Source organism: Pagrus major, chromosome 3 (genome assembly GCF_040436345.1).
Source record: "Pagrus major chromosome 3, Pma_NU_1.0".
NCBI lineage: Eukaryota > Metazoa > Chordata > Actinopteri > Spariformes > Sparidae > Pagrus > Pagrus major.
In genome coordinates, this window is record NC_133217.1 from 12468056 (window position 1) to 12492541 (window position 24486).

General features: G+C 42.6%; 1 protein-coding gene across 1 annotated transcript; it reads left to right on the plus strand.

Annotated features, from left to right (window-relative positions):
* The first annotated feature begins 1418 nt into the window (after window positions 1-1418).
* ptp4a2b (protein tyrosine phosphatase 4A2b) lies at window positions 1419-23758 on the plus strand. Its single transcript, XM_073463234.1, has 7 exons — window positions 1419-1503; window positions 18412-18704; window positions 19032-19140; window positions 19227-19319; window positions 19423-19553; window positions 21514-21588; window positions 22473-23758. The coding sequence occupies exons 2-7, from the start codon at window positions 18700-18702 to the stop codon at window positions 22582-22584; spliced, it is 525 nt and encodes a 174-aa protein (XP_073319335.1). The 5' UTR covers window positions 1419-1503; window positions 18412-18699; the 3' UTR covers window positions 22585-23758.
* The last annotated feature ends 728 nt before the right edge of the window (window positions 23759-24486 follow it).

Here is a 24486-nt window from a genome sequence, read left to right on the forward strand (position 1 = left end):
ACTACCTTTTCCATTCAGTCATTCAGTGGCTAAGTTGCATTCTGTAAAACAGAAGTAGAATTTGTGGAAGGTGATGAGGTGAAAGGTGATATCTCTAGTTCTGCTGTATCGATTTGATCAAGTGTCCATAATAAGTCGAAAACCTACATTACCCATGACGCAATTTAGCAGTTTATCAGATTATATGCAGCTTCCTCTGGATCCACAAAAAGGCTTTGCACATATGAAATAGTACTTGTAAACACACTTTAATGGGTAAAGTTGGTGAAGTTACCCTTTAAGAATATCTACACGGAAGAGAAATCTCCTGTAGAAAAAGGAATGAACACTAGAGGGAGATATACATTTAAAGTAAAAAACATCAATTCAGGCCTCCACGTTGGAAAGATCCTCCTCTGATCTGAGTTCAGAAAACTGATAACAAACGTGAGTCAGATACTTGGAATGTCCATTGATTACAGACAACACAAATATACTCAACCTAAAATTAAATATACTGTATAAATAATACCACTCTTTGTATTAGTTTGTTTTTCTGGTTTTTCTTTTAGATGCCATCCCAAGAGGAGCACACTAAAAGTGGCAAATGACCTTAGGGGGGCTTCAGGAACAAGGAGTGTGTGTCTTTCCTTATCATGCTAGACAGGGATTTCATGTTTACTCCTGTTTTTACATGATTTTACACGACTATTAGACAAGGTGCTTATACAGGCCTATTTTTACTATGGTACTGGTATTCATCTAAAATGATCTAAACATTAATAGGCCTATATTCTTGGTAAATATTTACATAGACACACTAACAAATAAGAAATAAATACACTGTAGATTAATACAAGCACTGGACCGACCCTGAATATAATAGGCTATTAGATCTAATTTGAAATGTGATTGGCTGAAGATGGTGGGCGAAAAAAAATGGTTGTTGTACAACAACCTCACGAGCACAGGGTATGAAATCGTGCGGTTATTTTCTGGAACTATCGTCACCATGGTGTGCTGTCATCGTGCACCCGGATTCTTCTTACGTCGTACTGACGCCAGACCCTCCATGCCGCATTCGCGTAGCCCCGGTAAACTCGGACATCTGAACGTGGGTACTTGAGAATGCGAGTTGATGCGCACATACGCGCTCTCAAAGACAGGTAACAGTCGCTACTTCCAATTTCATAATCTTTCACTGAATACATTGACTCAGATGCACATCAGCTAAAGTGGTGTCACAAAAAATAAAAGCTTCCACAAGTCCTCTCCAGACTTCAGACACAACTCGCAGTCCAAAACTGCAAAGCGCTTGCCTTCTGACTCGAAAGCCGTACGCCCGACGGCCCCTGAAAGCGTCCACGAACCGAGGAGCTCCTCCCCGACAACAGTTCCCGACCTCCGACGAGAATTCAAGCTGCCACATTGAAGAGGAACAAAAAGGCGACCTGGCAGCGGTTTCTACACTCCCTCCACTTTCTCCGGCGTAGTCACGGGATTTCAATGTTCAGCCTGCTCTTTGTAAGTAGCTAATAACCTCAATAACTAAAACTGACCTCCTGGAACTTGTCTGTGATATGATCGCACACGATTGCAGCACCACAAATCCGGGGGAGCCTGATTAAAAGTTAGCTTGCATATTGTCAGAAGATTAGTGCAACAGAAGGGAGCTGGAGGAAGTTTCATGAGGGGTTGTCAGCGTAGAAGATCCAGTATGTAGCCACGTTAACGTTAGCTCGCAGAGAAAAGCTTGGAGGGTTGGCTACGTACACTGTTGAAAAACGTGTTAACGTGAGTTAATATGAACTCTAAATGTTTTTCCCATCGATGTTACCCAACCTCAAGGTAGTAAACACTAATATAGTGATTCTTGACGTGTCTCTGGACTGGTTACTAAACGGTGGTGGAAAATGCAAAGTGACGGATCTGAGCTAGCCTGCTAGCTGCTGTAGCTATGCTAGCTTGCTGGTGCGGCTAAGGCTATTTCCTAGAGCAAGAAGAGGCAAAATATGTGACTAACGTTACGAGCACCAGTGTGCGGTCTCTGGCTTTTAGTTTTATGTAGAAACACAGCACATGAGGTGTCTCATACACAATGTTATTGTCCTAACCGAACGTCGTCCGCATTTTTTCCCCATAAAAGAAGAGCTAACGCAACCCCTAGCTGTACATTAAGCTCTTGGTGGATCAGTAAAGGCAGCATTTCTCTTGGTCAACATCTAGCTTAACGTTAACGATGCTTTGGTTAACGTTTTAACTGCTGGTTTGGCTACTGTTCACGACAGTGGCACCGTTTTAGAGGTTTAAAATATAACCAGTGGTCGGGATTTCCAGCATTTTCCAGTTTCTTTCGGGTGTTAAGCGGTGGTCTCAGAGCCTGATGGCGATTGAGCTTGCTAGCTGCCTTCCGCCCTTTGTGACAAGTCTTGACCCAGAGCATGGTTGACCTATTTATTCGAAGCCATATGCCAAGCTGACATTTTAATAACAAAGCGAACTGGTCGGCAACCCGATATTTCCTGTCCCTTGCTTGTCATCGTGTCTTGGGTGCCCGTCTGTATTGTACAACTACTATTATTATTGTCAACTAGCCGGTTCGACTCATTAAATTCATCAGCCTGCCATGTTAGAAATGCAGCTGACACTGGGGTTAGGTGGGGTCTATAATTTGGCTGTGTCTGGTTTCCTAAAACAGAAAAGCACACAACCATTTAGCCATGTTGGATGAAGTGAAATGAGGAAATGCACTTGGGGAGGAAGTTGAGTAGAGCAGCTGTGACACTAAAGGCCGCAGCACATTCCCATGCCTCTCAGTTTTCAATTTATGACCTTCCAATGGTTTCAGTCTCTCCTCTGATAATAAATTCTAGCGGGCAGTTAATACAGATGAATGGCTGTGCACACTCCCCACCAACATGGGTGGATGAGTCAATGAGTAACTGGTGTCACAGGTAAGCTAATTATACATTCCTGCTTATGAGTCATTGCAAGGTGACCTAATTTGCCTTCACAGAGTGTAGGAGGTGAGACGCGCTCATACAATCGGTTATCACAACAAACCGAGGGCGTGGAAATGTATAGTGGAAGTAACAGAAGCGGTTCGTGTTTATAGTCCACATATGTCTGTTAATGCTAATCTCCTAATCGCACCACTTTGGGAAGTGCTAGCAACAATGACGCACTCACGCTTGATAAAAAAAAGTAGGTTTTCACAACTCTTACAGAGTGGCACTGTGAGTCTTTATGCTCTATTTGCATTTTATTGAAAAAGTAGGTCACTCATACTGGTGACCTGCTTTATATTATAGCTAATTGACACATGATGCACACACAGTCCAATCTAGAAATAGCACTGAGTCCACTCAGAGCACAGCCTGCAGCTAAAGGCAGGCATGTACAGTGGGAAGCCCTCATTCACGAGATACCACCATGCAAGTCAGATTCCTGATACCTGTTGGTCCAGTCTCTAAGAGTAGTATTTTTGTGGATGTTTGTAAAGTGAAACTGCACGGCCAATCCTAGCTTCATTTTGCTTCAGAATCTCTGTGTTTGAAGGAACTAGGAGCTTAAAGTTGATTAATTCTCTATGTAACGTAATACTGGATATCTGTGTTTCCTGTCTGCAACAAGCAGTACAGGATCCTTCTTAAAGGTCTGACTGATGGTATCGACTTCATCTACATTTGTATTGCTGACTTCTGCTTCCAGTAAAGTTGGTGTATGTTAAGATTAATGTGAGCGGTAGCAGGTCTAAATCTAGCTGGTGGCCTGCATGATATTTTACACCAACAAAAGGGTGGTTCCGCTGTCTACAGGCAGCATTAAAAAAGGCAATGTGACAAGGGAAGTTCTCAGCCTTGGTTACCGTAATTGTGAAAGGCGAGCCCAGTGTACAGTAACATGACGCCAGTTTACCAAGGAGGTTACTGGGGGAGAAGAACACCTATGTTGTAGCCTGCTGGCGTTAGGCCCATCGAGCCACAGGGTGGCTGTGAGTGTTGAAAGGTGGGGTTGAAGAGGTCCGCTCCGCAGTGACTGGCTTAACAGATTTGGCCAATTTAAAATCGAGTTTTGCCCCTGGGCGTCGGGCTGTGGTGAGAACGGAACACAAGCGTTGGTTTTACTATGCACTCGCTTGCTAAGATCCCTGGCTCCAGAGCAAGTTTGTTGTGTTGAAATCAGCCCAAAGTGGAAAGCTAGGATTAGATACCCACACTATTTTCTTCTCATTTCAAGCCATTAAGCGAAAAGCCATATATAATTATGCGTTAGTAGCCATGGGCACCATGTGTGTTCCTTGCGCTGTGTATTGGTTAATGAATCATGCCCTGGTCGGCACGGTGTTCGTTTACTGTTGTTGCCACAGCGCTGGGATAAAGCGAAGGCACAGGCTCTGGAGCACTGGCAGTGTCTGACAGATTGACACCTCTTCTAGATGCTGCTGCAAGGCTGCCTACTGAAACTATAGCAACAGGTAGGAATAGGATTTTGCTTTGTGATTTGTGTTTACAGCTACCTTGTGTAGTTACAGCTGCCAGAGCTGCAGTTAGCAGGGGAAAACACTGTCCTTTGCCAAAAACATGCTATAGTAAAGGGTGTTGTTATTGTTATTAGAGCTGTTGTTTGTAGGCGTACATACGTAGCTGCTCACTCTTACTGATCCAGAAAGTGTTTTAGTATTGAAGCAACTATAGACCAGAAAACACTGGGTTTTTTGCACATAAACAAGCTTGCTGTGTTTTCCCATTACCTAGGCACTGTTTTGTTTCTCAATGGAGCTTGGCAGCTTTTTCTTAATTTCCTTAAGCAGCTTATTAAACGCATGAAATATGTGTCTACCTCTCAAAACATGACCTCAAACTAAATTCATTGAGGCCATAATCATAAAAAGATGGATTTGGCACCTGGAGCTGATCTAAGATCACAGGGTGTGTTTTAGGCCTCTGCTGACGAAGTTGGATTTCATAGGTTAAAAAGTACTTTGATGAGTGTATGTGGGCAGAGATCTACTCTGAACCATGACCCTCTTTTAAGCTGCACCTCCTGCTGCGTCTTCAGCTTTGCCTTGTGAATGTTTAAAGAGAGCACCATTGCTCTTCTCTGATCTCTTCACAAGGGACACCAAAACTCCCTACAGGAGCACTTGTTGCTACTGCTGAGATAATTGTTGGCATGGCAACAGGCATCCCCTGATGCTGCTGTCAGAAGGCCGAGCTAGTCTCCAAATGTCAGAAGAATTGATGTCGCAGTGGGGCTTTGCACCTCTCGGCAGAAATGCGAGCAGACATTCTCATGTCTGGGTCTGTCTGTTGCTGAGTGTCGGCCTCCTGTAGGCCTGTCGCGATAATCAATAAATCAATTAATCTAACGATAACAAAAAATGAGGTCGATAAGTTTTCTGGGGTCGATAATTTTCATTTATCAAAGACACTGGATGTCAAGAGAGTTAACTCCAGTGCATTGATCTTGACTGATTACTCGCGGTTCCTTACTCCTCCGTGGAGTGAACCATCTTGTCAATCACTCACTCTTTGTCTGTGTGTGTGTGAGGGGGAGGGGCGGGTCTCCTGGCGTACACAGTGCAGCATGCGAGACAGGTGAGGAGTGGAGATAGAGAGAGAGAGATTTGGATGACAACATGGAGTTCGTTGCAAAGCCAAAATCAGCGGCGGATGTGTGGGAGCACTTTGGATTCAAGCCAAATGACCGCGGTGAGCAACTAAACCTGAATGAGCCAGTATGTCGCATCTGCCACAAAACGGTGTTAACCAAAAGTGGTAACACAACTAATCTGAACCTGCATTTGAAGCACAACCATCCCATGCAGTATTCCCAGCTTGGAAAAAAAACTGCTACCAAAACTACAGAGGGGCAGTCTCCGTCTTGTCGACAGGCCACCATTAGTGGTGCGTTTGCTAAGCAAACAAAATATAAGCGTGACAGTGCTAAGTGGTGCGCACACAGTGTAGTTCGCTACATTGCACAAGAAATGCAGCCCTTTAATACCGTCGAAAAGCCGGCATTTCGGCAAATGTTGTTTATTTATAGTTTCAGTGTGGTAAGGTTTTTATTTAAGTTAATTTTTTTGAGAGTCCATGTCATTCATTGTTATTGGTTGTTTTGTTTATTTATTTTGGATATTTGCAATGTCTTTTTATATAACAATTACATTTTAATTTAAAAATAAATGTTCATTGATCTTTAAAAGGGGTGAATTTGCATTTTTATAGAACATCATTATATTTGAAAAATGGTACCTAAACGACAATATTATCGTTTATCGCAATAAATTTTGGGACAATTTATCGTCCAGCAAAATTTGTTATCGTGACAGGCCTAGCCTCCTGTACTCAACACTACTGTATGTTTATTTTAGAACATGCCGATTTTTTTTTTTCCCCCCCACAGGTCATAATAAACCTGTCTTCAAGTGACTCCTTTCTGACATCTGAATAATTATATGCACAATAGTAAAACAAGTAAAACTAGCTCCACAGGAAGTGTGGAACACTTCATATTCTTTCTGACTAATTAGCACTGCAGCTGTGAAGATCTTTGTTGTACTTGCTAATTTCTTGTTTAAAGTTGTTTTTAAGTTCCTACTGTCCTTGTGTACTTGTACTGTTGGCAAACAGGCAGAGGTGTGGATCGTTGCCATGTGTCCATCTAAGCAGGGAGATTTTGTCCTAGAGGTGATTTGAGGATTGTGACATGAGATTATGACTTATAAGGGAGCTCAGAGATGGCCGAATATAGTCCCTTGATCCACATACCTGAACAAAATCACCTGTCTTGTCTGGATTGATTGCAGTGCTATTGAAAAATAACAACCATCATACACACAAATACGGACAGCTATGTTAGTGGCACATGAACAACACATTGGTAAAAGTGCACGTGGTCATTTCAGCCAGTTGTAGGCTGTCTTAACTTAAACTGTGACTTCATTGCGAAATCGTATCCATGGTTGTTCTGAATGGATGAGTTTTAGAAGTCATTTAGTGATCCATTGAAACATTAATGTTCAACGACTTAGGCTCAAACAAGTTAAAGCATCATTTGGGCTCTTCATGGGATAACTGAGGTTATCCCATGAAGTCTCTTCTTCTCTTTTTTCTTCTGAATGAAAACCTCACGTTTCATACCAGCTCAACTCGATGGAAATGGGATAAAATAATTAGCTTCCTCCATAACGCAGTGCCAACATTTTGACGGTAGAATCTTTGCCCCCCTGTCTCTCCCAGTTGCTTGTTTATTGTCATTAACGGCTACAATTTCCAAGCTGCAATTACTCCTGAACAAGTAGTTGTAGTCTGCAATTTTCTACAATTGAAAGGTGAGACTGCAACAACTGGTCCAGAAGCTCATCATTAGATTTAAGAAAGTGTCCTTCAAATGGTTCGAAAATATATATATTTATTAAGATAATTGCAGTCATAACAACGCGTCTGTATTTTTCATCTTGGACAAAACTATCACAATTATATAGTAAATATTAGATATTTTGTCCAGCGTTTGTTGGAGTGCATTTCTGGCAGGAACACGTGTTTGTGTTGAGAGCCTATCTTACCTCTTTTGGCTCCTTTGTCAGCAGAGAATCAGTTTCCCTTTGTGTTCCAACTCTTAATCCTTATTCAAATTATAGTCAAATGTCAGTGTTCTGTCTGACTTTGTTCCTCTTTCAAATGTAATTGTTCAGATGCCGGTGTTATGTTTTGAGTAAAGTGTAATTAAAAGTGCAACTAGGCCACAGTGAGGACAGAACGGGCCTTTGTTTGGACATGTTTTCCTCTTTTCATTCCCATTTCTAAGGTACTGAGCCCTGGTCTCTTTCAGTCCTTTCCAGAGACGGATCAGTCCTTGTCCCCCCTCGCCCTCCCCCTAAGCGCTATCAGAGGCCTTTGATCGTCACACTGTTTATCTGTGCTCACTCAGAGGCTGCAAAGCAGTGTGATAAGTGGGCTTTGCCATGTGCGAGTGCATGCGTAGGGGGTGTTTGCCTGTTCATGGAAATGGGAGGGTTACGTATCCTCTCACCTCCCCTCTCCGACCACGTATACACGGACACAAGAAGCCAGAACAACAAGTGCTCTGCGGGGAAGATTAGCTCCTGTCCTCTGGGAGCAGAGAGAGGTAAACTGTTGTGCTCAATAGGGGATAGAATGATGTCCATTTATCAAAATGTCAACATCATTTAGATGGGCGGTAAAACCACCGTCTCCATAATCCTTCATCATTCTAAACTTCTGACATTTTCGCTTAAAAATGCCTTGTTGATGTGGACAACAAATAACTGTGCTTGGCTCAGCACCACAAGGACTAAAAGCCACAACAGATATAACACACTCACACCCATCTACAACAACATACAGGAGCATACTGAGCTACTGTCGACAAAGAATACAGTAAGAGATAAGTGCAGGAAGAAGCGCACATCACGCAGCCTCTATCATGTAGACACAGTTTTGCCGTCCCAGTTCTGACAAACCACAGAACCAAACAGTGCATAATACTCAGATGGCACGGGCTTAACAGACACGTTGATTAAAATGGATCTCGAATGTTCTTGGCACCTCTGTTGTAAAGTTATGTTACCCATGCGTTATTGCTCTTCAGGCAGCAGGACATGCATACAGTTTTGAAAAGATGCTGGTTTGGCATCTTTAACCAGCATTTCAGTCAATTTCTCTGACTGAATTGAAAGCTGTTGCTTGCAGGAGTAACTTCTGCAAATTGACCATGCTTCCAGAGAAGAAAACACCAATGTCTGCTGCATTTAGACTGCTGGCAAACTTAAAAGCACATCGATATTTCAAGCTTGTCAACTTACAGTAAACGCTCTGTATCAGCATGTCAAAGTTATTCTCGTATCATCGGCTTGTACTGTCTATGTTTACAGCCATTTGTAAACGTGAACATTCATTTTAACAAGTTGGATTTCATTTGAAAATTTCTCAACCAAGTCTTTTGCTTTGTTTTGAGTTTTGTCTGAAACAAAATACCTGTAAAATTGAAAATGGAGCTGTAGTAAATGTGGTAAATATACCATCAGTTTTGCCCTACAACTGCATTCTTATTTAAAGGCTCATCCACACTGCAGTAGAGCATTCCTCTTGTCTCAGTAGGCACACCAGTGTTGAGCCATTTGTCCGTAAAGTTACCTTTTGATGTTTCTCTCCTTTTTATTGCGTGCCCTCTCTACAGACTGTCAGTATTGTTTTGAACAGATTGAGACTGTGCAAGCAAGGTTGGGCTAGACGTTGTGGTTAGACTCTAACCCTTCAAAGAGGTCTGCCTTACTGGTTGAAGAGATCTATCTTGTAGGCACTGGTGAGGATTTTTGTGCGATTGGTTGGAGTGTTGCATTCATGGAGGGTCACTCTGTACCCCCAACCTATTTCCAGCCTTGATCAAACACAGTCCACCCACATACAGGCTATAACAGGAAGGATGTTTTTCTCTGTGCAAGTGCAGAAGGAAAGTCTTTGTAAAGGTTTTTTTATATACTCTTTGGTAATACCATTTGGGTTTTCATTTTGTCAATAATGCAAGATCTTTGTGTTGTTAATCCTCACACTCGGACAGTAAACCATTCAGCTTACAGATTCTGAAAGGTATTTCCCAAGCACATTGTTAAATGTTTGCGGCTCTGTTACCACATTTGAATGTTGTACCAAGAGTATTATGCTGTCTTACACCAAGAAGACGTCTTGCCCTGTGGTTTACTTTTGAGTCCATTTCAAAGTACTACTACCCAAAGTGGGGAGTCTGTTTATCTTAGGGGTCTGTGGTAACAGCCTCGTGAAAAAAACAGGTTTATTATATTTCAAAGCAAGACGACCGCAAGGCTGAGTCAGACTGTCTGCACAGTGAGCACGGTTCCACCTTGACGCAGGTAAACACAGACATGACTAGTTGTGACTCATGTCCCAATAAGGCTCTGATTAGGTGACTGGGTCCAAATTATTATTATTTTTGCTCATATTCACAGATTCTGTTATTCTGTGATGCTTTTGTCCATCCTTCCATCCAAACAGAGGACACTTTCTATATAGCATTGTAAATTCCATCCATGTATTTTTTATATGAACTTTATACAACTTTGGATAATTATCAGTATTTATTTAGACATCATTTTAAAAAGGGGCAATATGTAAGACTTTGCTTAAAAACATTAAAAAATGAACAAAAAATTATCAACAGAATGTGAAGAAATTTCAGTTTTGACATAAATGCCGTCTATTTATTATGTTGCAGAGAAATAAGCATGCTAACCGGCTGAAGTTAGGATGTCGCAGTCTAACGCTCCTTGGCTAGTGGTGTAAACGCCAGTACACATCTGGTCCCTGAGCTTTCAGTCCGGACTGCTAGCTGCATGGCTAATTGAGCTAACTAACTAACGGCAGCTACAGTTAGAGGCAGTTAGCGGTTATACTGCTCCTTATTTGCTGTAAGAATGAATTTAACAGACGGCCAGTTCTTACATAGTGCACCATTTTTAAAATTGTTTGTCAACAATGGCCTTTCCAAGAATGAAAAATAAATAGAATGGTGGGTTTGATCGAGCTTTTTCAACCATATTAATTGAAACTTTCCAACCTTTGAGAACTCTTGGCAATTAAGCTAGCCACAACCTTGTTTAGAAAAGTCTGTATAACTTACACTACAGCATTTTTGTTTGGCAAAATAATGAGACTTTTGTAGTCACTATTTAACTTCTTTAACTTTAGAGAGCAATGTGTTGCAACATCCAACTGTGTGTCATTGGTCAAACAGCATTCCGAGTCTGAGGTTTGGTCAAGGTGCTACCATTGGTGGCAGCGCTTCCCACACAGCTATGATTTAAGTTTTGCCTCACTGACCCTTCCCTACCCTCAACGCAGGTGAAGTAAAGGTGCTCTTCTCAGAAAGGTTCTTACCAGATCTAGGGCTTCATTCTGAGAAGCCCATAGGTGGGCCCATTATCAGAATTCAGTTCAACAAAGCACAGGAATCTACCGACTTGATGTATCGCTTTCATCCCGAGACTCCTGTTTGGAAACCCCAGGAGTGTGCAGCTCATGGGAGGCACGGCAACAGTTGAGTATCTCTGTTGGAGTTCACTTTAGCCTACACGTCTCTGCCGTCTTGTCCCAACATGCCTGGGGATTTGATTGTCTTGGTTGTTACACTAGATAAACTGGTAAGGCTCAGAAAAAGGATTAGAAGCTCAACCATTGTAGCTTGTTGTAGTTGTGTGCGTGCGTGTGTGTGTGTGTGTATTTTCTTACTTGCGTGCTGTGTGTGTTTTTTCACGAATGACTGATGGTGAGGGAGAGTTGAGCACACTACCTTCCTTTATGTGTGTGTACTGTTTGCTGAATGGCGTGGTGACCTGTCACCGTACCCCACATTGACAGGCCCCTTCAGTCTTGGACTGTGTCCAGAGAGTCCACAACACGCTTTTGTTTTTATTGATAATGAAGTTAATTCTCTTATCTTGTGACCTACTAAGGGCTTTGAATGTTACACTTAGAGCACTTTCAGACTTCTCACAATTTTGGGTTATGTTACTGAAGGTGTGCTTTCATACCGAGAGTCCTAACATGTGAACTGATTGTGCAACTGGCATTCATGGCAACAAAGTATGCAAACTACGTCACACTTGTAAACTTTGAAAACCCAAGAGTCTTTTTAATTTTACCATGTTTCTTGGGTCTCACTGAGATGAAAACCAGTCATGCCTGTGTGTGTGGCAGCTGCACCTTCACACTAGGCTAATTTCTTGTTTCTCAGAACAGTGCAGGCCTTCACCTGATGTGATTTGTGGTGTATATGACCATCAACATCTCATTACAGTGATCTTTGCCATCAAAGGGTGCTTTTTGTAATAGTTTAAGAAGGGGGGATGCAAGGGGTTAGCAGTGGTCTCGAGACCCATCACCCCATCCAGCTTTGAGGCAGGACGGGCACACTTTGGGCTCACTCCAGAGAGGGTCCATCTTGGGCAGGGCAAGCTAAACTTGGGATGGTTAGACTGGCAACAGGGTGCCAATGGGAAACCCCCCACACCTGAGCTTGCTGAGGGTGACCCCGTACCACTGTTTTGTGTTGGGCCAGAGGCTGCTTGTCTGGCCCACACCCAAGTTTGACACCGACTTTCACACTAGGCCAAGGTCTGTGAGATTGCCTTCAGGTTCAGAAAAACCACTCCGAGTGTGAAAACCACCCTAAAAGTGGGCGTGTGTGTCCGTCACTAGGTCTGTTGGTATAAAGTGTGCCTCTGCTCAATTCTTCCCCATCACCAAGTCGATGAGATCCCAACCCTCGTGTTGCAGCTCTCATTTTAAGTGAATGAATATTAGTTTCTTCATCCTTAAGTTGGTGTGAGCAGACAGGTTAAGTCGAGATCCACGCACCCAGCCTATCAACAGCACTGACGTCACTGCAAAGAACCAGCTGGACCATTGGGCAGGTGTGATCCTTTTATCTCATCTGCAGTCACTGCCAAGCTCTAGGGTTGACTGTTTTTTTTGTTGTTTTTTTGGCTTCTCTTCACTTGTTGCACTTACTTCCTCCCTTGTTTAATCTTGCTTATCCATTGTTATGTCCTCTTAATTATTTTCCTCAACAGCTTACCAATTTCTTCATGTTACGATTCCTTTGTCCCTGTTCTCTTTGACATTTCGAAGCATATCAGTTATCTTTTATTTGGAACTCACAAAGGCCGCAGGAATGAAGACATGCCTCTGTGACACATGGCCCTGTATCTGTTCCCACTGATTCATGGTTTCTGTTCAGTTTGATTGCAGCTGTCAATGGTTTCCTCCTGATTCTCCTGCAGATCAATACTAGCTTCATCACAAAAAGGGAAAATTAGAAGGAGAATGCACTAATTTACCGTCACCTCGTATTTACGCGTATTTGTTTTTATGAAGCATAAACAAGACACGAAAAGGAGAAGTGTGTGCACTGGGTGTAGCAAGCAGGTGGGTGTTATCTTTCTCGGGCTGTCCGTGCTCCTCTCACTCAAAAAGAGAAACAGGGCTTTCCTCCCTCCTCTCTGCACTGTCCGTCCTGCCATGGATGACAGGCACTCCCCCCGCTCCTTGAATCTGCTCCCACACAGCCAAGTATCCCTCCAGCTGCTTCAAGGCAGAACAGTCTGGTCATGCCCAGTCTGGCTCCAGACAAAACACCAGCAAGACTCAGGCACAACCTCAGACCACCAGACGGGGCTGCGTGTAATACTAACATCTTTCACAAGGGGGGAAGAAGGTGGCCTCAGACGTTCCACATTTTGGATGAAGCTCTTGACGTTTTGCCACCGTGCCCTCCCAGCCTGTATAGTCAATGTCCAGACATTTGGGCTCACTCGCTTGTGTGCGAGTGTGTGTTTTTCTTTCTAATTTTAGAACCACCCCCTCACCCTTGTGGCAGATGTATTGCCCAAGCCAGCTTGTGACTATCACCATGCCTATGCACTGGGTGTACACAGTGTATGTATATAGAAGTGGTGCTGCGAGAGCGATGAAGACTGGCCACCCGGCGGCTATCAGGTGTCAGCAGGAGCTGCCCACGGCCTTAGCTCTACAGATATGGGGTCCCATGGCAGTAAAATCCTTTACAATGTGAAAGCCTTTCAATTAGCACTCCCACTGTAGCAGTTTACTTGTCTCCATGCACTTTAGCTGTGATACATTAACAGTTTTCACTAACAGTACTCCAGATATTATGAGCAATACAGTCTTCTCCTTTTTCTTTCAATTTTGTGATAAACTTCATAATCTGAATCGTCCTAAAATGATGAGTTGGTAGTTTCAGGATACCCATGCCCTGATTCCCATTCTTTTTGCGGCTTAATCACTTGTTTAGATTTCCATGTCCTTTTCTGTTCCGAGATATCACGGACCTTATCGACTTGCACAGCTGCTCCCTGCTCTCTCACACTTGCATCTCCCTCTCTCTTCTTCTTTTCTTTCTCCTGAGTCACTGTAGGAGGTTTCTTGGAGAGGCCAGCTGATTTGGGAAGTTCTCCCTCCCTCCATCCTCTCCCAGTGCTACTTCAGCAGGAGACCACGTGATGAGGAACAGGGCACCAAGGGAGCTTTCTCTGGGCCACTGCATGGGCCTCTGCCTTTACTCCATGACCTTTCTCCCAGTTTAGTAGTATATATACTTGTACATAGACAGACATGCACCAAAGGCCGGATGCTACTTTTAACATAAGCACATCAGTGTTTCTGTGTAATTCATTTGGTTTGGATGTACCTGCCACAGCGTATGGAAGTTAGCCTCGATGGCACCTGTTGCTGTAACTCCACCACTCTCCATGGCGTCATGCTATAGATTGATTTTGCATTTGTTCTTGTCGTTTACTACTTGCATTCAGCCCGATAGTGACGGTGAAATCATTTAGTTTTTGTCTATTTATACGGAGACTGGGATTTGGTCATTTAAGTTTGAATTGGTCACTGAAATTTGAGACCTTGAGACATTTCATGCAGCTGTGCCCGGATAATCATTGTGATGGGTTTCTGACTCTTCTATTTTAGTAAACAGACTATAAAAGAAACATGGACGAAACAAGCAATACAAAAACGTCAACTTTGGGGAAGTGTCCACAGCATTCTCCCTATTTTTTTAGACATTTTAAGACAGCTATGAATCTGGTATGAAAACAATTGTCATAGTCTTTAAATGAGCTGTGTAATTTGCCCTACTTGTCTTGAGTTAATTCAGTAAATAATGGCATGTCACCCATTCTTGTTTGACTAGGCTAAAGGTTGCCGACTTACTCTCAGTCTACAGTTGTCAAGCCTTTTGTATACACTGCTTCTTGCTTCCTGTGTGGTTAAACATGTTTTTGCGTCTACAAACAGATTTGGTGTGTATGTATGCCTGTTTGTTTTGTTCCCCTTGCATCTGTGCTGTGTGTAACTGCGGAACCAGTTTGCAAATTTCAGAGTGATTTGCATGCCTTCCCGCGCTTGGCAGGCGGCTGGCTGCCTGACGCTACCACAGTTTACTCACTTCTCTATTGACAAGCTCCCACAAGAGTGCCGATGAGGGATCGGTTGTTTGCAGTAGATTTTTCAATTACATTACTGCAGTCCGTCTGGTTATACAGTTTAGGAAGTGTTAACGGATAAGCTTGACATGCCTATTGTTACATGTATGGTTTCCTCTGTCTTCATCAGATGACTACAGGAGAGGATTAAACATTTAATCATTGTGAGATAATCGCGACCAATAGTGATGCGGGTGATTGTGAAATGGCCAGTGGCCGATGCCCTTTTTAAAAATAAATATAATTGTTTTTGTTGTTATGGATTCCCCCTATTCTGCCAGCGAAATTAAGAAAATCTTCATTCTGAAAAGTTAAAAGTCATCCCTCATCACACTGTCTTTGAAAGAGCACTAATTCAATTGAACAAATATGTGAAACAACCTTTAATACAACCTTCTTTGAAAAAGATAAATTTGGTGAAAAGCAACTCCTTCAAAAGCTTTTTTAATCTGCTATACAACTACCTTATCAATGTGAATAGTTTTTCAGTTCTTACATAGCCTTACAAACTGACGGCATGGATGTCAGGAGTCATAAGGCGAATATGAGTTGATACCGATGTTTTGCCGATAAAACGATGCCTCACTAGCAACCAATATAATTGCTCCCATGCACACTGCATGCTGTGTAATGGTGATGTTTCATAATGACTGCTCGTGCTTCCGAACCTATCCCAGATCTTTTTCAGTTCACGTGTCCCGGTGTTGACTTTGAAATGGTGTTTTGGTCTGCCTTTGTGCCTCTTGGTAACCCTACTATTGGCTGCATTTAAAATGCAGATGTTATGAAGTCACTGCATCTGGGCAACCATCCACAATCCTGTTGCTTTTCATCTTTTAGCGAAAGCTGTCATTGTGGTGTCCTTGGTGTGTCTGTGGGCTCTTTTGTCCTTCAGTGTTTCCTCCATGATTCAGTCTCTGTTAACAGTTGCTGTCTATTGTCAGTCAGGTTTCACAGGTGAAAAGCACGTGTCAACTTCCCCCTTCAAGCCCCGTGTCCATCCTTTTCCTTTCTGGAGGATTAGTAGCAAGGGAGCCTCTAAAGTCAGGTTACCCCCTTTCCGAGCTTCAGTCGTCTGCTTGCAGCAAGGCCACATTGTATTCAGTGCTCAGAGGCGGTAATTAAAGGCGTCACGGAGGATCTCGGCCATCACACGAGAGAAAAAAAACCTCAGGGCTGTTTTTAGTGCCCTTGTGGCAGTTGCCAAGTATAAAAGATGGAGAGGAGGAAAGAAATTTATATAGGAGAGTGGGTTGACGCATCCCTTTTGACAGTGGCTCTGTGGTTGGCATTTAGCTAAGAGGATAAGTGACAGTGGGGTACGGTGGGAGGAAGAGTGAACGAGGAGAGAGGTGGTTGTCTTGAACTGGTTCTTTTTACAAAACTGTACTAGAAATCAAACAGGTGAGGTTGAGACAAATTAAAACAGTTACAGTTAAGTGTCCTGAGTAAATTGTGAGTGAAATAGGAACAGAGAGAGAGTCAGAGAGTACAGAGAGTCTTGTGTCAGTCTCAAGGAGGTGAAAAGAGGGAGCGTGGGACTGAAATGCTCGGCCTGTTTGAAGCTTTACCCACCCTGCAATCCTCACCTTGTGACTGCTGCCTGTGACACGGTGCTGAAGTCCAAGCCCTTTTTCTCAGTTTGCCTCCCACTACTTTGTGTACGTAGTCTGCGTAGTGAGCTGCCACCCTCCCTCCTCCCCTCCTATGTTGCTCTGAGACGGTTCTAGCCAGTTTGTGGCGGCTGGATTTAGACTGTCAAGGTCTTGGCAGAGTTTGACAGAATGCTCCCTGGCTAGTTACAGACCAGACATTACCTGTTCTGTAAGACACCGTTGTGAAGCGTGTGTGCGTCTGCTTCATGCTGTGCTTATTATTAGTTTCCATTTTGGTGACAAATATTGGCATTGTGCTCGAGCACACCTAACTTTAATAACAGAACCTCTAAAAAGTAAAAATAATTCTTCTTTTTTTTTTTTCTGCAATACATTTAGCCCTCTCTAATGTTGCTAATTGAGAATCAGCCCCGTTCTACATGCTCTGCCCACTCCAGCACTTTTTTTCAATCTGAGCTTTTGTGATGAAGCTTGAATGTGAATTTAGGATTTCATGGCAAACAAAAACACAAGTTGAAATTGCTGCAATGCAAACTGCATTACTGTACAGATTATTCGATTGTGGTTGGCGATGTATCCATGTCATTTTAGCAAGCTCATGAGCCAGAGCCACGTTAGATCACGGTGAGCTAGCTTGCCTCTGTGTTTCCTAATTTCAGATTTTAAACATGGCAGTGCGTGAATGTAATTTGTGTGGGTTCTGTTGATGTTAAAGTTGTTCATGTGGATCATAGTGTTATAGCAAAGTCAATTTAAGATTCAGAGTCTCAGCATTACCAGACTTTCGCTAGCTCAGAGATTATCTGCAAATTTTTGCTGTCTGAGGTGTCTGCTTGCAGAGGGAGAGAGGAGGATGGAGACAGAGAGAGAGCAGGAAGAACCAGAAAGTGTCAAGATTGTTACAGTGGCAAAGCAGTGTCTGTTTAGCTGAGATGCATGTCACATTTTCATCAGGGGCTGAGCCCCACTTAAGGTCTGATCCAAGAATCGCCTCTGGTGACAAGGGGTGAAATAATCCATAGGTGTGGTCAGTTCAAAGCCTACTTCAACTTTCAAAGTCACCCCTCCTGTCAAAAATGTGTTTTTCTTGTTCTTTCAGTTGAATGATTGAACTTCACTGTGTAGCATGACATACGCAGTGTTTGTGCGATGAATGTGAAAGGAGTGTCTAGTGTCAAAGTGTAGAATTCTCTCTGAGTTCATTGGAAATCTGATTTTAAGAGGCGGGTCTGCAAACATGATTTGAGACATCACAAAGTATGATCAAGAGTATTACACGTCTGTGTATGACTCACTTATGACTTAATAATATTTATCTATGTAATAATGAGATTCAAAATTAAATTTATTAACGTCTGAAACCAGATATGGTCATGATGACGTTCTGTTGGTAGGTCACATCTTACAAGTGTTAAATACCTGACTGATGCACTACAGAGCTAGCAAGAGTAGTGTTAGGGTTCAACTGCTTAAGATAACGTTAATGATGGGCTTAACATTTGACATGAAATCCAGACAACTTAAATCTGTCTTCCAGTGCACAAAATTAATGTTAATGAACCACCGCTGAGTTAATTTTCCGGCAACAGTCAGGGAGTCTAGCCAGTGAAATCAATGGCTAAACTTGTTAAGGCACTGGTCATTATGTAATTAAAATACTGGCTCTTGCGATTTGAAATCGACACTCCTTCGATTAGCCTATAAAAACACGTTTATCAGCTGTAAATGCAGATGTGTGATGTCGTCTTTTTCCTCTCTTGACAGGGTTTCTGTGTTGACTTGAGCCACACCTATATGGCGTGTGTGAGCGGAGAATTTTGCCAGGCACAGCACCTCACCTCCGTGGAGAAGTGAATCGGCCGCCCCCCGAGGGACTACGCTACCCAGAAACCCCCCTGACCGCCAGCACGCTAGGAACTGCTGACTCCTCCAAAGGCCCCCTGGGATATTGCGTAGTCCTTGGCCCGACTGCCCTGCCCTGTCCCAACCAATACGAAAAACCTTTGCTTTCCACTTTCTCCTCGAACAGCCAATCACAAACAGCTCTCCTGAATGGGGTAAACTGATTGGATGACTCCTGGATAGTCTCTCCATCTTTTTTTCTTTTTCTTTTTTTTTTATTCTTTTAATTTTTTTTGGTTTTGTGTTAATTCATTTTTTACATCCCGGAGTACTGTGGACTAGTTCATCCCTTTTGTTACCTTTTCATTGTGTACATCATCCCATAGTTGAACACTTGTTGACCCATCCTTCTCCCACGTGTTGTCATTTTTATTTATTCAACCCTTTCCTGAACACATAAATCTCCTAGCAGTCTTTGCTGACTTCTGAGCCAAAAGTCGCTTTTGTTTTGTAAGAGTATTGTATTGTAATTGTTTTTTAAGCCGTCTCGCCAACATGAACCGCCCCGCTGCAGTCGAGATTGCCTACGAGTGCATGAGGTTCCTCATCACCCACAACCCCACCAACGCCACGCTCAACAAGTTCACCGAGGTATGCCCTAACCTTGCGTTGTTATCTGTGTGTGTCCGTTTGCACTTCCTGAGTCTAAAAATCCTCTCTGTTTTGATGCCTGCCAGGAGCTGAAGAGGTTTCACGTGAACACACTGGTGAGAGTGTGTGATGCCACCTATGATAAGGCTCCAGTAGAGAAGGAAGGGATACAGGTTGTGGTAAGTGTTGACGGATATGCACATTAGTGGAAGCTTTTCTTATTTCATGTTTATCCTTTCCAAAGTACACACTCTTCATACAGCCCTCTTTTGTCTCCTCTAGGACTGGCCCTTCGATGATGGTGCCCCTCCTCCCACCCAGATTGTGGACGAGTGGCTCAAGCTGCTCAACACCAAGTTTCGAGAGGAACCTGGCTGCTGCATCGCTGTGCACTGTGTTGCAGGGCTTGGCCGGTGAGTAGCTAGCTGTATTGTTTTCTCTAGAGATGCGACGGTGACATAAGGACAGTTCTGGTTGTCTGTATTGCTGTATCATCAACTTTTGAAGGGTCTGTCTTCTACCATCTGGAGTTTAAAACTAATCTCCAGTGGCAGATGTGTCAGGTCTAAAGAAAAACAGGTGTGTGGACGTTTCATCCAAAGATTCTCCATCCATCTGTTTCCACCTGCTTACCCAGTGGCTGAGGGATGCTGCTGCAGGCTAGCCCAGACATTGTTCTTTCCAGTCATGCCCTTCAGCTGCTCATGGGTGATCCTGAGGTCTTCCCAGACCAACTGGAATATATAAGCCCTTCAGTTGGATGTGTCTGGAATACCTCGAGAGCATCTCCTGGGGTGATAAAGTCACCTTAACCGGCCCCTTTAGTTATCCTTGCTGTGTAATTTCATGCCAGATTCATGTTACGTTAAGATGAACGGTGTAGAAAGAGGCAGGGTGACGGGCTTGTGTAATCTTAGTTGTAGTTGTAATGGTTTTAATGTGTTAAATTGCCCTTTAAACAAATCATATATACCATGTACAGTGTGGCCATACTGGTCAGAAACAACAGTTGGAAAGCAGCAACACACTATCAGCTTCTCAGCAGGAGCCAGAGGGTGTTTCATGGTCCCGTCTGTTTCCTGGTGCGGTCCCACCTATTTGACGTAATCTCTCATTCCTGCTAGTGTTATCTATTTAGTGTGACGCTGCTGTTTGCAGGGTCTGTTTCAGCACCCCTGCATCAAAGCCGCTGAGAGATGAGTGTCAAAATAACACATTTTTTCTTCTAACCTCACTCTCAACCCCACTTCTCCCTTTTAACACTTGTTGCTTCTTCAGCATCGATCACACAGCCTCTTCTGTGAGTGAAACTGAAGGTGTTGCACCGTCCCTGAACCTTCGTCCCCGTTCTTCCGCGTCTTATCTTAAATATTCACGGGCAATTGATTCATTATCTCAAATTTTCGCTCTCACTTCCTGCTATGTAAATAGACAATCAGCTGGCATTTACATTTGCATGTGATCTGTCTGTTGGTCATGAGGTTGCACAGGCAGTGTGCAGTTATGCACAGTCATATTCACTGCCCGATGTGACAGTGAACTACAGGCGAGTTAAGCCGAATAACAACACAAGTGTGAAAAGAAAGAAGGCAGAAGCACATGACGTGGGCAAGCGGGTGTGAAAATGTCTTTCCTGACCACAATCGCATAATAAGCCAATGATTTCTCAATGGCTTCCAGCGTTTTGCATTGCTGTGGCATTCCAGAGGTTGTATAATTACCAGTGCTGGTTAGACAGGCATTTTTTGAATTCATGTCTTCTTCTTTCGCGTCCTGTGTTTACTGCAGTCAGCTGGGTTTTCTGTACAGCTTCGCAGTCTGATCCTCAGTGTGGGAGGCTGCAGCTATGCGCCTTGTTGTTGTTTGTCCTTTCTTTAACAATATTCTCACCCCTCCGTCCACACTATCGCGCTGTTTTTTTTTTCCTTCTAGTTTTCTTTGAATCCCTCCATTCTCACATACTGTCCCTCGTGAATTTTGTGTGATAGAAAAGCCACTCAAGGAAATGCTCTGTCAGCACTGAGACTTGACCCGCCAAGCAGTACAGAAAGTTTTTATATTTATTTATTTTTTTATCACTCTATCTCATCTGGTGAGAAGAGAGGGGGGTTGTCTTACTGTAACTTATCACAGTTTAGTGTATGTGTGTGAGAGGCTCAGGTTGTGCCCTGCTGGGGCAACGGTGAACTTGTGCACCCCTGTTGATTTCCCAGGCCTGTTTCCCAGGTTTGACCCCCCTCCTTCCCTTTCCCTCCACCATATTACTATGGAACCATGTGAACCATGGCATTTAATCTTCTGTTCTTCTTCTCTTCTCCTTTGATTCTCTCACTGTCTCCTTGAACTGGTCCACTGGATTTCTTTACCTCTCAGAGCTCCAGTCTTGGTGGCCTTAGCCCTCATTGAGAGTGGGATGAAGTACGAGGATGCTGTGCAGTTCATAAGGCAGTGAGTACCCTCCCTATGTTTGAACTTTTAAGGTTAAGAGTCTAAATCAGTAAATGGTGCAGTCTGTTGTGAATGTGAAAAAGCAACTGTCCCTGATGGTTCTTTGCCAGACTGTGATCTGAGGTTGTTTATGTGCTAAATCAGTGATGCATTTTTGTTTCTGGAGTTTATTTGTGTAGACAACTCATGAATTTTGGTATTTGTCTGTCTGTGAATAATAGGTCTGGTTATACAACTGAAACAAAGATGTACCCTGAAAGATATCTGGTGTTAAAAGGAATAGTTCAGCATTTTGTGAAGTGCATCTATTTCACAAAATGTTCCAGGAAGTTACTGCTCCCTGCCAAGAAATAGTCTGGCACATAAATGCTGTAAAGTGGCAAATTTAAACACTTTATTTAATTGTACAGATCAAATGAACGAGACATAGCGTGTTAATCCTTAAAGGTGCAAGCAGGTAGATTTTGCTGTCTTTGGACAGAGCCAGGCTAGCAGTCCCCCGATTTGCAAGTTTTTGTTTTAAGCTCAGCTAACCAGTCGCGAACTGTTTTAGACAGATACAAGAGTGGCATTAATCTCGGTGCAATATGTAAGAATTTGCATCTTGTTGCATTCTATTCAAAACAAATATGAGGCAGCATATTACCACAATAATAGCTAGCTGGTTAGCATGCTAACTTTAGTAGATATCTCTGCAACACAGCACATAGATGTCACAATTTAAAACTATTTTTTCACATTCTGTTGATAAATTTAGTTAATCTTTGAATGTGACTACGATTCTTACCTATTGCACCTTTTAACTATAGTGTGTTCTTCACTCTCTTTTGCTGTTATTGTCATTTTAATCTTTTGCCCCACTTCTTTCCCTCTGCTTTTCACAGGAAGAGACGTGGAGCCTTCAACTCCAAACAGCTTCTTTACCTCGAGAAATACAGACCCAAAATGCGTCTGCGGTTCAAGGATACCAACGGCCACAACTGCTGTGTGCAGTAGGCTGCCTGTCAATGCATCTTTCTTATGCGCATCTAGTGGGGAATCTTCCAACATGGGGAGATAAAAAAAAAATATGAAGAGAGTGCTATCAGTAATTATTGTGATGATTTGTTAACACTGAGTCATGGTTAATTGATCAGAGAGCAAGCGTGTGATCGAATGAATGAATCCAGATCTGGGGATCCACCAGCCGAACCAATGAATGGAAGGTCAAAGCACACAGATAGGCCCGCCTCCCGGTTATACTGTTCAACCACGGGCCAGAATTTTTTCAACTTGAGTCCATCCTGTTTTTCTTTTTCTTTTTTTTTTTTTTTGTTTTGTTTCAGTTGTAATCATGGGATAACATTTTCCATTTTGTGAATTTTTATTTTTACACAAACAATGGTGATGAGAAGATGAAATGTAAAACGATATATTGATTTTTATTTCCACTAATTATTGATATTAAGATTTGGCCAGAATGATGTATCTTTTTAAAAACATTTTTAAACCTTGAACACACATTGCGACTGTCCAGTTTGGTATTGGGGTGTGTTTTTTTTTTTTTTTTTGCACAAAAACTCAAAAAGTTCACCTGAAGATGCAGTAATGCTTTCCTTTTTACCCTTCACTTGCTTAAAGTCACTTTCAGTTTAGGGGTTCACTGAGTTTGAGTATGTCTGCAATATTTATTCACAAGATATGATATGTGTGGCAGTTATGAGTTTGGCAGGGGCAAGGACACTTTGTTATCCAATAGTTTTGTTATTTTCTTTTATCCTTCAAGAGCCATGTTATTTTTTTTTGTTTGTTATTTTTTTTTTTTTAAATCTTGTTGGAGTGCAATAATCAGTCCACCTCAGATGAAGCCCACCAAACCCTGCTGAGCATCCTACACACACACAAACACACACACATATACACCTCAGACACTCATCCAGGCAGTTAAACAGGAAAACACGTAACAACTCTTACAACAGGTACTTCTCCTGCTTTCATTCATGAAAATGGGCTACAATAGGACTTCCCTAAATATGCATATTTAAACTCATACACACAGAGCCTAAGATCCAATCTGAAAGACAACGTGGAGAAGAATGAAAATGGTCAGTTTTTTATCATTGTACCCATTTTGAAAACATCCCCAATTCGTATTGGTTCTTTAAAGATAAATAAATTGAAATAAAAAGCATATATGTGTCTTTTTTTCTGTCTTCTCGCTGGCTTTGTAGGTTGAATGTTGTTATTTTGCTGATTCTGTTTCCAATAAGGGTGGTAAATACTACCAGATATGCCTGGTCTGCTCAAGTAGAAATGTTATTGGTCTTCCTATTCATGCCTGAAATCAATTTCCTTAAGAGACAGGGATATGTTGTACCAGTCTTCATAACAAAATGCCATCTTTGAGCCTTTTTTCTGAAGATGAGTGACAATGCTGTCACCCTTCACTTGGTGATAAACGCACTCGGTGTTCCCCAGACGGTGTGTGCTCATTAGCCATGTCTGTCTACATGTCCTGTCTCTGACTCAGCAGCACGTGGAAGGCACAGGACACCGTGGTACTGAGAAATGACTCAACTGCAACTGGTAATCACGACTTCAGCCAATACCTGAATCAATTGAAAGTGCCCCCTCTGCTGCTCAAATCCTGGCATGACTGAAGCCATACACATTAAATGAAGTCAGCATCATTAAAGCTGCAGGATCAGCTGGAAGATCTACAACATGTCTAACATAGTGTTTTTGGTATTTAGTTCATTCACTAGTCGACCAATTTAATAAAGTATTTCATTTGAAATAAAGACTAATGGTTCAGCACAGCAGTGAAGTTTGGCTTTGACTGAATAAGCACTGGGACTGACACATTCGTTATAGTCACTGCCTACAACAATGCAGCGGAGCCACAAACAAATTAGCTTG

Bases quoted from the DNA above. Each gene is read 5' to 3' on its own strand.
- ptp4a2b (XM_073463234.1), top strand. The intron at 19,141-19,226 runs GTATGCCCTAAC...GATGCCTGCCAG, and splicing joins CGCTCAACAAGTTCACCGAG to GAGCTGAAGAGGTTTCACGT. The intron at 19,320-19,422 runs GTAAGTGTTGAC...TGTCTCCTCTAG, and splicing joins AGGAAGGGATACAGGTTGTG to GACTGGCCCTTCGATGATGG.